Source organism: Aquila chrysaetos, chromosome 16, assembly GCF_900496995.4.
Source record: "Aquila chrysaetos chrysaetos chromosome 16, bAquChr1.4, whole genome shotgun sequence".
In the NCBI taxonomy this organism is placed as follows: domain Eukaryota; kingdom Metazoa; phylum Chordata; class Aves; order Accipitriformes; family Accipitridae; genus Aquila; species Aquila chrysaetos.
Window position 1 is genome coordinate 19148407 of NC_044019.1, and position 17499 is coordinate 19165905.

The 17499-nt window shown below is 41.0% G+C and overlaps 1 protein-coding gene and 1 long non-coding RNA gene across 2 annotated transcripts in view; one reads left to right on the forward strand and one right to left on the reverse strand.

The window, feature by feature from the left end:
• DKK3 (dickkopf WNT signaling pathway inhibitor 3) overlaps nucleotides 1-1236 on the reverse strand; it is a 29995-nt gene extending 28759 nt beyond the window's left edge. The window contains exon 1 of the mRNA XM_030039348.2: nucleotides 604-1236. Coding sequence (XP_029895208.1) covers nucleotides 604-1221 — 618 coding nt within the window. The 5' untranslated portion in view covers nucleotides 1222-1236. The remainder of the gene's footprint in view (nucleotides 1-603) is intronic.
• On the forward strand, nucleotides 149-16623 carry LOC115351913. The gene is made up of 4 exons (XR_003926946.1): nucleotides 149-509; nucleotides 1241-1570; nucleotides 6790-6971; nucleotides 16052-16623. It is a non-coding gene; the product is annotated as an uncharacterized LOC115351913 (long non-coding RNA).
• Nucleotides 16624-17499: the final 876 nt, after the last annotated feature.

Here is a 17499-nt window from a genome sequence, read left to right on the forward strand (position 1 = left end):
TCACTATCTGCCTGCATTGCTGCAAGAGGGTGGCTTTCCAACGCGACCCCCAGCGCCGCAATACACGCGCCGGGCGGACGCCGAGCCGCGGAGACGCACGGCAGCCGAAGGGCGCAGAGGTGGCGCGGGCGATGCGAGAAGCGGGGCGGGAAAGCCTGCCTGTGGGAAGAAACGGCGCCAGCAGCAGAGGAGAGACCTTCCGTGGCCGCAGGCGGCCGCGCCGGTACCCCCCACAGCTCCCGCCTCCCCGCCTGAGGAGGGCGGCAGCACCGGGCGGGCTCAGGGCGGCGGAGACCGAGCGGAAAGGGCTTTCGCGCTCCCCCAGCCCAGCAGCGCGCGGGTCGCCGCCTCGGGCGGCGGCTCCTCACGGAGGGGCGCGGGCAGGGCCGGCCGCCGGCTTGCTTTCCCGCACGCGTGGGGCCGGCCCCGCTCGGGGGAGGCGGAGAGGCGGCCGCTGACAGGAATCGACGAAGGCGGGTGAGAGGCTCGCGCCGCTGCGCTGCCCGCAGGTGCGGCGCGGCCCGGCCCGGCCCGGGGGGTGACGGAGGGAGGGAGGGAGGGAAGGGCCCCCCACCCCGCGGGCCCCCCCCGCCGCCCCCTCACCTCTTGCACCGCGTTGCGCAGCTTGTACTGCGTGTCCTCCATAAGCGCCTCCACCTCCCGCAGCATCTCGCCCAGGCTGGCCGCCCGCCGCCGGCCGCCGCCGCCGCCCCCCGCCGCGGCGCAGCACAGAGTCCCCAGCAGGGCCGCCAGCAGCAGCCATCGCGGCCGCGGCCCCGCTCCCGGTCCCCGCCGCATCCCGGTGGCGCCGCTCCCGCCGCTGCTCCTCAGCGGTGCGGGCTGGCGGCGCGGAGGTGGGGCCGGGCGGGGCGGGGCGGGGTGGGGCGGGAGCGGGCGGCCCCGCAGCGCCGGCCCGGCTCCGCAGCCGCCCGCCGGCCCCGCAGCGCCGGCCCACATTGGCCTGGCCCGGCCCCCGTAGCCCCCCGCTGGAGCCCGCAGCCCGGGGCGTGAGGGAGGCGAGGCGGGGCGCGGGACTCCGGACAGAACGCCTCGGCCCGGGAGGGGGGAGCGGGAAGGAGAGAGGCTGAGGGGGGTGGGGGGAGAGATGCTGAGTGAAAGGAGCAGCGCGAGTTTCCCGTTCAGACCCGAGGCCTTCCTTCTGTTGATTTTTTGAACAGGTTTAATGCGAAGAGGATGGTGGGAGCTGCTTGACATCGCCATTATGTGTTTTGCTTTCCAGTCTTCGGCGAGGGTTTTCAAAAGATGTTTTCAGCTCCGAGGGTCAGCTAGGTCTCTGGGAGGTGACACATCCAGCATCTGGCTGGCCAGCACCCTGCTCTCCCTGATTGTTTCCTTTCAAACTTTTTTCTACAAAATTTCAGACAACATCATCATTTTGTATCTGTGTGCGTCTTCCCCAATTTCCTCATTATTTTTCCTCTTCGTGCTGCACCCCAAGAATTTCATGGACAGTTTTTGCTGCAGTCAGCTCGCTGCTCCGGGGCAACATTGTTGTGCCAAGAGAGAACCGACCTATAAGCCTCATTTTATTTTGGAGCCTGGGTGAGAGGTAATAGTGAGTAAAGTATTTCTGCAGAAACTATTTAAGTCCTGAAAATTTCCTGCAAGTGCATTATTACAATAATCACCACTATAAAACCCAGTGTTATTGGCAGCCTAAGGCAGCTTCAGTCAGCTCTGAATGCTAGCAGAAATGCAGTAGCGAGCAGCGGAGGTGGGAAGCCCCCTGTGTCCCCAGAGGGAAACCCTTCCCTCAATCTCTCAGCCACTGCACATCATACTTCTGTTCAGTGCAACACAAGGTTTCATTCTGGACACACTGTAAATCTTAGTTTATTGATACAATAGTTTGATTTTTTTTTTTAATGTAAACCTCTTGGACTACACAATTTAAGTAATAAAGAATGTTAGGAATTATCTGGAATTAATAGTTTAACTGTGTTCCATCACATTGCAGGAAGTATGACATATGAAACAATCCTGTACTGTCAGAGAAATGTTGAGACAACATACTCCTCTTTTCTACCTCTGCCTTTATGGTTAGGTTTCCAGTTCATCCGCTGCCTCAAATCAGCTTAATAATACTGACAATGTCCAGGTGACACTTAAGTAGCATTTAGAATTTTAATTTTCTTTGCTTCGAGGAGTAACTGAAGGTTAGATCAGACACAATGAAAACATTCACAAAAAAACACCTGAGGCCCAAATTCCCAAAGGTATTTAGTCATCAGACTCCCAAGGAAATGGAATAGAAGCTAGATGCTTGTTTGTAATATCTTTGTAAATTTGGCCTCAAACCAATTTTCCAAACAATCTAAGCATATGTAAGTGCTAATTGCCTAAATACTTTAGAAGAGATGGGTCTAAAGAGCTAAAGTCTCTCTCTTTTGCAGTGAGGTGAGGGCCACAGTCCCAAACCCTGGCTTGGGAAGACCCTCCCATGCTGCCTTTGATGAATGTAGTTAAAAAAACCCAACCCTGACATTGACAGGGCTGACAGGATATAAAGTCATGCATTGTTTGACCAATTAACAAGATGATGCAGCACACACTTCATTCAGTATTGTTGCAGTGAATTAAGACTACATTCATTTTTCAATATGGAGAAGTACTGTGAAATAAGCTTACAATGCAATCACAGTTACTCTGACCGTTTTCACGGATTTGAACTCAGTTTTCCTAGCTCCTTTGAGTGAGCTTTTTTTGGACAGGGATTGGCCTGAGTGGTGAGGGTGCATTTGTATCCCAGAATGGAAGATCTGCAGCTGAAGTCAGTGCAGAATAGCTCTTCCAGTTTTCCGCTGTCACCTTGGTTTACTTCATAATAACTTCCTTGTGCACACAAGGCTTTAGGCTGACTATGATTATAGCCAGAGGAGCCAAATGATGTCTTCTAAGCTCAACCTGCAGCACTCTAGAGCACCTGCTTAGATTTTCGCCCTGGAGCTGCTGAAGTCCCCTGCGCCCGTAACTGTGTCTGCGAGGACAGCCATGTACACAGGGGTGCTGCGCCTTGCTCACATGTTGGGCCGGCGAGACACGAACCAGGTCTAGTTCACAGTGACCCCATGTTGTGCCTGAGCTCATTAGCCTGACTGAGAGGCATGCATATACTTTAGGGCACGGTGCTATGCTAGCAGCCTGACGTGATTCCCAGCATGATTAGGTTCTTCCCTGCATTTGGAGCTAGGTGCTTTTCCCCATGGTATCACTTGATCTGCTGGGTATAGGGATGTTGCAGACTAAAGGAGAAAAATTGTCATAGATGGTAGTGCACCTAAAACTTAGGATTTGTAATGATTAAACTTTATCTTTCTTCTTGGCTCCGCCCTCAGTGCCTATGCAAAAGGATTTATCTGTATGGAAAATTTTGGGGGTGCACATTTATTCTGATATGGTTGCATTGCTAAAAACGCCCAAGTCTGTACTCCTAGTACCTGACTACGTTTTTGATTTACAGTTAAGTCTTAGCAAAGCATGCAGCTAACATGAGAGCTGTTACTGGTTTATTTTTCTTTCAGCAGAATTTGAATGCCCATGAAGAAAATTACACCTTTATAGCTATGTGTACAATAGTACAAAAACTAGCTACACTTGTATAATTATACTGACATACAACCTAGACCAGGGCCTTAGGTACTTTAATTACTTATACTGAAAATGTTAAACCTAGATTATCTCTCACTGATGTTAGTGGAAAAATTCCCTTAAGTTTCGGTAGAACTTACACTCTATCTTTAAACAGAATTAATGAGGATCAGAAGGAGCTTGTAGTATTGATCACCTCTTCTGGTCACTTGTTCTACCATTTTTATCTTGTATGATTAAAGCAACAGTGACAACCACAAAAAAATCAAAAAAGGTAAGAATTCATCTGTATTTAATGTAACAAACCCTGTAATCAGGTTATCTCTACTGCATTTTTACAGCAGGAAGAAAGCCACGTCTGTTTTGAAAATACTGCTTCTGTTTAAAAGCATGCTTCGGAGGACATAGGATTAACTACGAATAGCATGTTCTTATATTGGACTCATGCAAAGTCTTGTTTAAAATTATGTTAGGTAAAAGATGTCAGAGAATATGTTTTGGACTATAACAGATTTTCATAGCTAAGGTGCAGCCCAGAGAGCTGATGTTTTTCTAAGACAAAGGAACACAGCTAAAGAGCATCGCTGCTGAACAGATATATTACGCAAAAAAACCTACATTACACAAAAACACGTATGATCTTTTTGCCAGGATACACATATATACATGTATATTCTTACACATTAATTTATTAATTTAGAAAGGACATTATAAGATGGAATAATTTTAGCTGGAAACATAGTAAAAGCATATCCCAGTGATATTACATTAAAAAAATTTGTAGGACTTAGGTCAGCCTCGATACAAGACCCTTAAGGTGGATTTGAAGCAAAAATGGCCCCCGTCGTGGTGAATGCACTCTTGTCAAAGGCAGATATCATCTGAATCAGTGGTTCTGGAGAATAGAAACCACCTTCTGGTTGGATGAGTTTTGAGACAAAAGACCATGCTCCTGAAAGCAGCAGGGTAGGGATTTGTGCATGTTTGATTTATTTTTTCCCACACATTGTTTATTCATTTAAAGGCAGTATATTATATTCTGTTTTCTGTGTTTCAAACATCTGTCATTTTGCATGTTCTTTTACCAATTAATTGAGTTCTTTTTCCTTTCCAACAATTGTACTGCTAACAATCAATCAATTAGTTAGCTGCAGAAAAAAAAGAATAGCAAGATGTCTGGCTAATATACAACCTATAATATGAAAAGAAAAGGCAGCCTTCTGAAGTATGTAAGTATAAACAACATCAAACATCTGTACAACAAAGACAAAATCTATCACCAGCAGGCAAAAATTCCAGAAACTGAAAGCCTAAATTCCCTGCTGAAGGGGAAAGGAGAGCATGAGAGAGGGAGAGCAGAGTTAAGAGAGGGAAATAACACTAGTGAAGTTTGCAGTTTCTATCATTTTAAGCTGCATGTCTCTTGGCTGTTCATGTGAATTTGCCCACAGAGGCTGTACCATATGGCTGGAGTCAGGCCGGGAGGGCTGCTGAGGCTGATGCTGCCAAGAGATTGCCCTGTTGCGGGGCTGACCCTGTCACCTGCAGAGTGAATTTCCCTTTACTCCCCTTACTCCCTGCAGTGCTCCTTTCCCTTACTCCCCAGTTATGCAGGACATCTACATCAAAGTACCCATCTGTGGCTTTTGGCCCATGATGATTTTGTTATGAGTCTTACGGGAAAGCTGGCCAGTTCAGTGACGGGTGGTCAGTGGAGGATCATAGTTGATGTCCTGCGGGAGACTGTGTTCTGCCAATGAGTCCCTGCTAACAGCAGCTTGAAAGGCCAGGTGTGACAGCAGCCAAGGGCAAATCAAACTCAGTGCAGCTAACTGACAAAGTGGAATAACAACAAGTGACAAACCGAATGCTTATGGTCTACAGTGAATTTATATATCCACACTACAGTCTTGAAAAATAGTGTTTAGCATGTCAACAGTAAGTTTAATTCCCCGGTGAAACTGATTGCTTTATTAGTACAGTATCAGTTAGGGGTTTTCCATGGGAGAGACGCTATCCAGACAGATCAAGATGTGATAACAGTATTGATTGTCTACTCTTTTTATTGGTCATTAGTTTTACCAGATTGCTTGGACTTACAAAGCTCTGAGTTGTAGTAAAATATTTTTCTACTCACATGAGGTTTTACAGTATGGAAACTTGTAAATGTCAGGACTGAATAAGTGTAAGTATAAAAACCCACAGAGTTATTTTGCTGGGTCAGCTCAATGTTTAACTTTTCATACGTTAAACATATATAAAATTTTTAAGCTCAATCTCAGATCTAGGAGCTTTAGGAAAGATTTAGGAAAAAATTAGGGATTTCAAAGCAGTTAGAGCAGAATCATTTAATGATCATAGTTTTGTCAGGTCTCGCTCAAGTAAATAGATGTTAAGGACACTGAAATGCTGGCATATGTTTGGGAGAAACCTGACTACAATGAGAGGAATATCAACAGAGAGAGTTTTCCTGGAATTATGGGTCCTGAAAAATTCCTAATTTAATACTTTTTGGGAATAACTGTGCCTCATTCTAGTTTAATTTAACTTGCTCTATAAATTGATTAAATCACAAGGTAATAAGACCTTGTTTAAAAAATGCAACAGTATCACACATAGATTTGATTATGAACAGTTATGGTATTTAACTTTGTGTCTTGTCAGAACCAGAGCAACATTCAGGTGTAGGTGAACACCTTGTGGGCCTTTATTTAACAGATTGAGGAAGAGATTTGTGGTTTTCTTAATTTTATTTTCTTAAAGAAGAAAGAAAGGGACTTGTATTAGTTTTATCTTCACAGCTGCAGAGTTTAGAGTGGAGCTCTATTATCTCCCTCTGGCCTTCTCATGGATGATCGTAGAATTTTCTAGAATTTAGATTATCATATGCCAAGAACTTATGAAATATTGACCTATCAGCACACAGTAAATCCTTGACAGTCTTTTCAAACAAGTCATCGTGTGGCACCTGTACTTTACTCAGGAAAAATAGAATGATGCAAATACAAATATTTTTCAGTTTTAACGGCACATTATTTAGCAAGATAGCAGCTATGCATTCGAAATATGAACATGCTTTGATCTCATTTTTATTTCTTTGTGGACTGTATTTTCCTTTTAAGGTACTCCAGGTTTTAACTGGTGAAGACCTAACTAATCAACAGTGCCTATTTTTTTTAGTGTGCCTTGTATTGTCTCAGTTACTCATGACCAGAGCGGATGGAGCAGTGAGTCACCTACCAGACATTATTAGAGCTGTGACAACAAGAAACCAGATGAAACCTTTAAACTGTATCTGCTTTCCAGACCACGGAAATACAGCATATTGACTTTGCTTTGACTTAGGCGAACTGCAAAGCCTGGTAAGGACTCTTTTCTACAATCACAAGTGCAAATTATGTACATAGGCAAATGGCTGTATTCTAGTACATGTCCTAGACACTTTAAATGCCACTCCAAGCCATTGGCTCGGTTTAAAAATAATGACCTGCGGCAATAAGGTTCTGAAAGTTATAAGGAAGTATTTATTTCTATTTGTAATGCATAAGTCCATGGCAGTGGATGGAAAACTTCCTGCTGCTCAAACGTATTGTCCATGCGCATTCAGACATGTAGATGTGGTGCTTAGGGACACGGTTTAGTGATGGACTTGGCAGTGTTAGGTTTACTGTTGGACTTGATGGTCTTAAAGGTCTTTTCCAACCTAAATGATTCTATGATTCTATACAATCAAATTACACTTTAAAACTTCTGCATGTCAAGTTATTCTAACTATCCAGGAAGAGCAATATTGTCTGATAAATGAAAATGTAAATTCTTTTTACAGAAGCGTGCACATATGTTTTTGTTGGGGCGTGAGGAGAGTGTCAACTGATGGTCTGTAGCTACAAACACTCTCATGAGGACTGTCATAGTATTTCATGCTTTTAAGACTTGGTGGTTAAGAAAACTGGGAGTGAAATACAGAAACTCTATCTCCTGATCTTTTTTAGAGTGTATTTCAGATCAGTAAGTAATGGTTGAAAGTTTTTAGTGGTTCATATGAAATGAATCAATGTCTCCACTCAGATTGTAGTAAATAGATAGTTGGTAACTTTGTTAATACCAGTTCCAAAAAGTGAGACAGTTGGGTATCAACAAATATTAAGCCATTCTCTCATTATCAAAGGGGATCCTTCCAGGCCACCGTTGAATCATATTGCCTGGATAGCATAGGGAAGCAGGTCTCCTTTTGCTTAGAGGTGATATGTGTAGAGAGAAGCCATCCTAGAGTCAATTTTTTTAGTGTATTTCATGGCATTACTTGGTGACCAGTCCTGTTAGCTTCAGCACTTCGTAACATGAAGTTAGGTATGACCTAAGTCTTGGTACAGAGCTCATCTCCTAGCTCCAGTTCCCCTATTCTGCTTCTTGAGATTGTACTATAGGCAAACATAACATGTATATATGAGAGTTGGGACAAAAGAATCAAGAAATGGGCAAAGAGCTGCTGTGAAATTGGGCCAACAGTAACTTATGAAGAAGATGCCTGCAAGAGAAGGAACCAAATATAGTAAGACATGAAATGGGTTGAAGTAAGGTAGACAGGAACTCATACAAGGAGAATTTAAAAGATAACCCCTAGAGCAGTAGGGAGATTTTTTGACGTGATAGTGAGAAGACTGGCTTGGGACATGGGAAAAGAGAAGCAGTGTGAAGGAAGAGCTGCAGAGAAAAAGTGCTTGGGAGTTACTGTATGAAAGAAAGACACACAGAGAAGACAGTGAAGCTTTAGCAGGGAAACAAAAAAGCTAGTTCAGAAAAGCAAATGACTGGGGAAGGGAAACCTGAAGCTAGTTTAAAGGAGAATGAAAAAAAAAGTGCTTGCATGGAATAAAGGATATAGGAGAAGAAAGAACCAAATGCACAGTGAGAAATGGAGAACTTTTATCATATATGTAGTACACAAAAAGAGACATTTAATTTGAGGAAAAAATTGTTTGCTTGCCTCTTTTTTTAACAAAACATAGGGAATCTAATGTGTAATAGTGCTTTGGTTGTGTATGAGGATAAAAAATTTTTCATCCCTTGGCCAAGAATGTGTGTCACACGTTGGCCAGTTTTCTTCTCTTTTATGCTATAAGTTGCACTTGCTGCTACCAAAAACCACAAAGATAATAGTTGTGTTAGGAAAACATTATAGATCATGTATTGGCCATTCACTTCGATCTTTGCAGATTCTAGGCATTCAAGAAATCCCCCAAAGGTCACACAACCATTTATTCCTCAAGCCTTTCTCAAAATGATAAGCAAGTAAGCAATGACAAAATACTCATGAAGTTCGCAGCTTGGCAGCAGCAATTTCATAGATGACTCACTAGCCAGTAGGTTGTCTAAGGATTTGCCTAATCATACAAGCAATCCAATCTTCCGTGTTGTAGATTTAGTGAAGCTATGTCAGTGTTATGCTAGATGGTGTTTAGCCACATATCCTAAACATTTATGAAGTCAGGAGAAATACAAAACTGTATATTAAAACATCATCAAAACCATCAGGTACGATTGATTAAGACCTAACAAGGTAATTTGTCTTCTATAACATATATAGCCTTTCTCTACCAGATTTCCACTCTCTCATCATTCAATTTTTCTGGTTTAGTACATAGTAAAAACTTAGTTTAATGTCATTGTCACTTCAAAATAAAGAAAAATGCAAACAATGTGATAAAACCTTATAAGAAATTCAGTCATTCCTATATTCTGATTTTCCATTTCCTATTCTAAATATATCTTATGAATGTATTTCCCCTGTGCCTGTGTAAATAACATCACAGGGCATTATTATTTATTTATTTCACAAAAGACAGAACATAATTTCAGCTAAAATTGGGCATTGTACTTTACTTTCACAGATTTTAGTCGATTAATCATTATTTATATCCATGTAAGAGGAACAGTTCCAATATTTCCAGTTTTAAAATTGCCTGCCATTCTGAATTATGGTGTTTTGTATATCTTTCCATTATGGAATTGAAGTTTGCTTGAATTAGTATTCCTTCAAGGATGGATATTGCTGCCTTTTTTTTTTTTTACTGTTTTGTGCCACACACATTTTAGTGGTTGTTATGGTGAATAAGTTTGTGTATTAAATAGAAGAGAACAGAAATCCCACAATAAAGGTTAGGCATTCACAGCTGGCTGCTTCCCTGAGGCTACAAAAACATATGAATCCTTCATTTGGAAAGATCTGAGTTTTAAAATTTATAAATTAAAGATGCTCTAATCCATTTGCTCAAACTAGGAGTAGCCAATATTCTCGGCTGACTGTGTATCTTCAAAGTTGCTAGTGCAAGTACAAAGTCATTGATACACTGATATTTAACTCACATATGGTCCTTGTTAAAGTACACAAGAAAAAGGCATTGAATGATTCAGAACAAAGAAATGTATTTCATTAAAAAAAAATAGGTGTTTGCTCCATCTTGCCTTACTTGAGTTTGTGGGTCATTATATGATCCATTTTTTTCATGGATATGGACTTTTACTTTAGCACACTATTTCCCCACATCATCTACTTTTCAAGGTTGTTGTTGAAGACAACAAAACAAGGATTCCTCTGTGGAAACCAATTCACTCAATTTCTCTTACAATTTTTCTTTTCTGATAAGAAATAATCACCGGTGACTCAAGTTCTCACTTACATTTGAGGACACAGGAAGGGCATAGGTGGACCCTGGTAGCCCTCTCACCGTCCATTAAGATTTGGGAGACACCCTCCCTGTGTCCCTCCCAGCATCTCCTACCACACCCTCCACTTGCCTGCTGCCCTGGAGAGATCTGCCTCTCTCCTGCAGCGTTTTAAGTTGCTGCTCATCCCCAAGCATGGGAGACATCTGAGTGAGGTTCTACTAAGAAGTGGCATTTCAGAGAAGGCATCAGTTCTGGTGTCACAGGCTCCAGCCCCCCTCGCAAAACCACCAATAAATAATTGCAGGAGCTGGCAACACTCTTGTAAATATTCCGAGATGTACTTTCTGAGATAAGATAAAAGAACTCAAAACAGCATGCTGTCTTGAATGTGTATTCAGCTGCTATTTTCTAGCTTCTTTTTCCAATATTCTTCTGGCAAGATGCTTACTTAAATTCCTATTGAAATATGAAGGGCAAAGTTCATAATCCATATGGAATATCATTTGAAAAAAATATTACTGCATATCACTCTGTAAATTCACATTATCTGCAATCTGTTAGGGCTGTTATTATTATTTAGCTTTAATACAAAATTATTATGCACACAAAATATTTTTAAACAGTTTTATTTTAAATTCAGGATATTTTAAAATTTCAAGTAATGGACTGTGATATCTCTTGCAGACTTTGAAACTAAATGTTTATTGTTTACATAATAAAACATAAACCTACTAAAATAACAGAATTGGGACTAGGTCATCTACATGGAAAGGTTTTAATAAGCATCTTATTTTTTAAAAAATCAAATACTTCTGTGTACTTCAATACAAGGAAGGATTCTACTTTTGATGGAGGCCTGAATCCTATGTTATTTAAGAATCAGAAAGGATCTGGGAACAGAGGCAATGACCAAACTACAAAAATTACAGCAAGTACTTTGTTTTGCAAGTTATTTTCAAGGACTTAAATGCAAGTGGGCCAGAGTGGTACTGTGGAGTGCAAATAAATTTTTGTGGTCGCATTTTAGAACAGGAGCAGTCAGCCCCATACAAAATAAAATCTAGGTGGCATTAGCATCACAAGTGACCCAAAAGAGAGGTAAAATATGCTAGAAGAGTGGCATATGGATAGCAATGGCAACAAGAATTGCTGCATTGCTGCAAGAACTGTGAAAATAAACAGCAAGGGGTACCATGAGAGCAACTGGGACAAGACATCCCAGAACATAAAGGTTGTCATTGTCCATAAAACGCAGTTAAAACCAATCCTCAGAAACTACAAGTAAGCACTAAAAGGAGACGCTTTACAAACAGCAGATGGTGCAACACTGCAGCTGGAAGGAGTGGCAGAGTGGTGACACCAAAGCAGCTTGAATGGAGAAGGAGGGATTTGCCATTGTTGCCAGGTGCCATAAATGTTATCAGTAGATGTGTGGCTGCACAGCAACAGTTGAAGAGGATCACAGACTGTTAAAAAGTGTTATTGACAAGCATTTAGCTTTTGCACTTAGTCTGAAAGTTATAAAAATATGACTTGCCAGGAAGCTGAAGATATATTCCCGTTGCTGATCTTATACTGTGCAAAGATAGGAAAAGGAAGAATTGTTGGAAGAAGTTTACATTGTATTACCAAATTTATCATTTAGAAACAGGCTGTCAAAAAGAATAAAAAAAGACGGATGATGGATGTGACTAAGCTTTAAACAAAAAAAAACCCAATAAAATCACAATGCCTGCAGAAAAGCAACATGTTCATTAGCCATAGGGAACAACTGGAATTAAAAGTACAAGCTGTGGAAAGAGAGCAATTATTGAAAGAAGAGAATATACTGATTTCAACTAAAATTCATCAAGAACTTCTCAAAAGCATTAACAATGGCCACTTTAACATGGCCTTAAGCAAGAGAGGAAGAAACACCCATAATTTGCCCAAAATGAATGAATGGAGAAAAGAAATTGCCAATTGTGCAAAGTAACAAAGACAGAATCTGGGGGAACTGAAGTAACATTAATGATGTGTCTGACAGAGACAGGCAGACACAGACATACAACTATCAGTCATATTCTAAAATAAACTAATGAATTAACATGGTTGTCAGCCAGCAGCAAAATAAGTCATGGTAACTTTCTAGATCATGCTCTAATGAGATGAGATAACGGGTGCAGAGCGGATGTGAGACAACTACACAGAGACAGTGCAATGAAGGAGTCATCTGCATTGTGTGTTTGCCCGGGATGAGTGAATAATTTACTGGGTCAGTGACTCAAATCATATTCTTTTCACCTATGAAGCCCTTCAATTTTTTTAATAGTGTGACTTCTTTGGCTTTTGGAAGCGTGTTAGTCTTCCAGGAGCATACTTTTTATTTCAGCACCTTTGAAAGTCTTTCTGCAGATAGGCTACAGGTTATATCCTTGTCCCTTATGGGGAATATCAGTTGCTGAGGATCTTTGATTTGTGTGCCCTATTTTGGGGTTAGGAGACAACCCTTGTGCTGACAGAGTTGTTGAAAGCCTTTTTAGGGCAATGCCATGCAGTCTGGCAGAGGCCAGATTTCACATGATTTCTGAATTCTTCTGGGTCACACCCTTCTCCCTGTGGGCAAGACAGGTCTCCTAAGGGACAGACCATCATCTTCTTTCAAAGCTTTCTTTGCTGTGCCCACCCTAATACCCCTGTGCAAGTCACTGCTTTTATTCTCTCGGCATCATGTTACGGCTGCCCCGGGGAAGATACCTGCTGACATTAGTGAGCAGGTCCAGAGTTGGCCTTCTGTTTCAGATTTGCCTAAAAATCAACTTGCAGTTTCCCTCCTTCCTGTTCCCTGGGCATTTGAGACAGACTTTGAAGCCATATTTTCCTTCTGTATTTCAATTTTAATAACTTTTATTTTAACAAAATGTATTCCTACTTCTGTTTTGTTTAGGTAATATCATTCTTTTCAGTTCTAATACCATTTCATAATGGAAATGACATTCACTTCCAAAGTTCGCGTGTATTTTAAGGTATTTAAGTGTAATTTTTTCAACTAATCAATCGTAGGCTGTATTTTTCAACTTATTTTAGTATGCTACCCTAACTTAACAGGATTACTAACTTAACAGGTTTCTACTCTTGACTGAAAAACAAAGAACATACAGAATTATTTTAAAACTCTTACATAACTTTCTTCTTTCCTTGCAAGGATTGCTAGACAATAAAGAATATAGAACTGTAATTCTTGGGGTGAAGGAGTAGCTATACATATATGCATGTACTATGTATGTATCTCTGTGTGTGTGTATATATATGCTGAGAGCACATTAATAATTTTTAATGTATTTAAAGCATGAATGATTAGTCCTTCAATAAAATGAATATAAAAGTAGTAAATTTCATAAGCAGTCTTTATGTGTCTTATGGTAAATAATGAATTAAAGTACTGCTTTGTTCTCTTTACATCTCTACTTCTTCTGGTGTGCCGTTTCATATATGCACAATGCTGGATGTTTCTGTTGTGAGCAATGGCTCCTAATGGCACCTGTCAATGGCACTGATGGATGTTAAAAAGGCATATATTACAGAACCTCTTCGCTATTATATTCCAGCATATTAAAAGGTGATGTCTGTTTTAATGCAGCTTCATCTGATGTTAGAACAGTTTCCTACACTTATCTTGAACTTTTGCATTTACTGCAATGGTTTTTTGCTAGCTACAGTGAATGCTTCAGGTTTTAATTGCCCTTCCAGTTGCAGTGTAGACTACTGACTGTGCAGAACTTGTCCTGGAACAACAAGGAGTTTGGCATCTGGAAAGGGGTCTGACAGCTCCACAGACCCCTATAAGCTGACTGACCTCTAAGGTAGCAATGGCAGAAAACAATTCCCATAGTGCAGTAATAAACAGTGAGGGCACAGCCCTGTAGGAACTTGAGTTAATTCTGTTCTGTGTTGAGAATTTTTTGCTAGCATCTCTACTCTGGAACAAAATTGTGGAAGGAAATAAAAAGAGGTTTGATTTATTTGGGTTTTGGTAACCTTTAAACTGGACCATATAACCTGATAATTCTATTTTATCTGTGTCATGAAAACACATCTTGCTGTAGGTACTTACTGAAGCAAAACAAGTAATAAAGCAAATGCCCCAGGAAGTTTCAGTTTTCTCCCTATCAGAACAGAGAGTCCACTGAGCATGCAAAGGATCTTGCACTGGTTTACAATAGTGATTTTTGTACCCTTACATATTTCAAGGCAACTGCCTCGTGATCTGTGAGTTGAGTTTTCACTTTTTTTCCAGACTCACACAGCCTAAGGCAGGCAGCCCCGTGGCCAGGAGCTGACTAGGAAGATGTCACTGTTACTTAGCTGGAATAAGACATTTATACTTCAGCTTCTATCTTTCACAAGACTGCATCCTTTCTTATATCCCTGATTGACTGCTCCCAAGCCTCCAGTCAGAGAAATACTTTCACAAAGTTACTGATCTGTCAAGTTCTGCAAAAGCAAAGCACAATTTCTGATCATGCTATATCCTTCATCCCTTCTGTGATACATACGTGATACAGATGTGGCAAGGGACAGACACATCTTGCGCCTCATTTCCCAGAAGGCTACAGTATTGCCATCGTGTAGGGCAAAAGATAGGTTAATAAGCCATCTATCTCAAGGTTTTAATATACATTAGTAAAATTATACACTACACAAAGCACAGACTTTCCTATGGCTTTTTAATATGCATATGTTTCTTTCCAGCATAATTCATACAAGTGGGTGTATTTGAATATATTTGCTGCATGCACATGCATGTGTGTCAGCCTTTGAAGGAAAAGGATTTCACCCTAAGTTATTTACTTTTTCAGCTATGTTATATTTAATCCATTCTGAATTTTTTTAGCAATGACCACTCTATACTTTTTTGCCGGCTCCTGCAGAGATGTTTCCATGGACTGGTCTGTCATTCCTGTGTGTGTTTGTGTTGAATAAGCTCTCCCTTCTTTCTCTTGGCTGCTCCATTTGGAGCCTGGGTTTAGACACAAAAAGCATACCATTAAACTAGAAGCCGTAACAGTAGTGTAGCACACCTACACTACTCCCCTAATTACTTAATTTTCACCAGTATGGCATCCAGTTCTTTATTTGACATAGTCTGAAGTTGACATGAAAACCAAGAAACATGCAAACTCTCGGTGCTGATTTCAGTTACAGCCTCCCTCTTGTTTCTTTTGAGATTCCCTTTCAGGGCTTGGGCTGGCATGGACAGATGTCTCTGAAATTAGGGTAGGAGGGGTGGGCTGAAGACTGATCAGCAGAGCACACTGACCTCATTCCTGGACCTAAGCCTGGGTCAGAACTGGGTCTGATTGATCTGATATGATCAGTATCTCTACAGCTATTCAGCTGGTGAGGTTGGCTTTTAAATGACAGTCAAAACAGTTGTCGTAGGCTCTGCACTTGTTTGATTAAAAATGTTTCCCCCCGCTGTGGTGGGAATGATGTGGAAGCATAAAGATGTGTTTGTGTGATAAGGAACTGTGAAAATGAGAGTTGCTACTGAACAACACAAACCATGATACTGCTAGCATTTTCATAAAAAGATAAGAGAGGGTCATACTTGCAGTGTGGAACACAACAAAGCTGTAACAAAAGTATTTTCTAGTGACTAATATTTTGTTGTAAATGACAGTGAGAGTTAAAAAATGAATCATTAGACATTACTGTCTACTGTTGTCTCTGTATAATTCATATGCTGGTTTGGATTAGATTCTCAACTGTGTGTGCATCACACTCTTTTCAGCTCTGGAAAACAAAAGTGGTTTTTAATCTAAGGGATTCTGTAACCTCCGTTGAAATGCAAGGCTGAGCTCCCTGATGCCTGAGCACATCTCAGAGAGCTGCACAGCACCTGGGAGTCTGCACCGTGCATGGACTTATCATTGCTTTAATGTAAAGACTGCTGAACTGTGTCCCTGGTACTACCATCCTGCCTCTCCCATGGTGCTAGCCTTTTTTCCTTCAGTCACAGCTGCTGGACTGTGATTATAATGTTCTGTTTTGTAGTTTATATCTAGTACTGTTTACCCACTTCGTAGTAAGCTTTCATCAGTGGTATTTCAGTCTTTGGAAGGCTTTCATTCTACATATTGGAGAAAGGATCTCAACATTGCACATGCATGAAGTTAATTTAGGCATTTTTTTATAGGACTTGTAACACCATGTAAGTATCAAGAACAACTTTTTAAATTCAGTTTCTGATTGTTTTCTCAATGGTGTGTGCTCAAACTGAGATATAAGATATTCCCCACAGCACTTTGAATACACCAGTGTTTTTTGAAGTTAATGGGATGTTACAGTTTGAAGAAGTATCAATTTGCTGATAAACAAAGAGACTGGGCAAACACTTCTCTGAAAACATGATTTGACAAAGACCATCTTGCAATATAATAAAAATTTGTTTTAGCTTGTCTTGGACAACTTTTTCTGGCAGTTCCACTGGATCATACCACTGATGCTGGAAAGTTGTCCAGAATTAAGCTTGCATCGACTACTGACTGATGGTTTATGTCAGGAAAACTGCAGACTGTGGATAAATTGTCAGTTTTCTTACTCATGGTATATACAAGTAATGAGATGGGGCCGTAAGTTGTTTTTTCCATATGTTATACATAGCTATAGTTTAATGCATACTAGTTTAATGCATGCCTCTAATTTGCCGTTTGAAATACTTCTGAATAAACAAATTAGGAGGGGGACAAAGAAAGGCACTGCAGAGATTTTGAATAGCACCTAACACTTAAAGGAAAACTAGCTGTGTCAAAGAAATATAGCAGAGACCAAGGAGTTAATTTGTTCTGGTGGATCATCCCTACATACTTTTCTCAGCCACCAGCCGAGTTATTTCGCAAATGCCAGCCAAGAACTACTTGCAGCTGGCAAAAATCCACAGTTACCAGTGCAACAGAAAAGGGGTGAGATACAAAAAGCAGCAGTGTGGCCCTGTTGATAGAGAGGTGTGGGTTCCTGTGCTCTTATCCAGCTTGTAGGGTTAAGAGGATAAATAGTTAATGAAGATAACATTTATACAGTGATTCAGCTCAGTGGTATGTGTGATGATTTCCTAGGTCTCTGGAATCTGTTTTGTGCTGTGGAGTGTATAAAGTTCATACAGGACCTGTGGAGTTCATATATGACCTGGTTTCCCTGAGGTTCACAGAAAGACCACTTTAATTGTAAGTGACTTCAAAA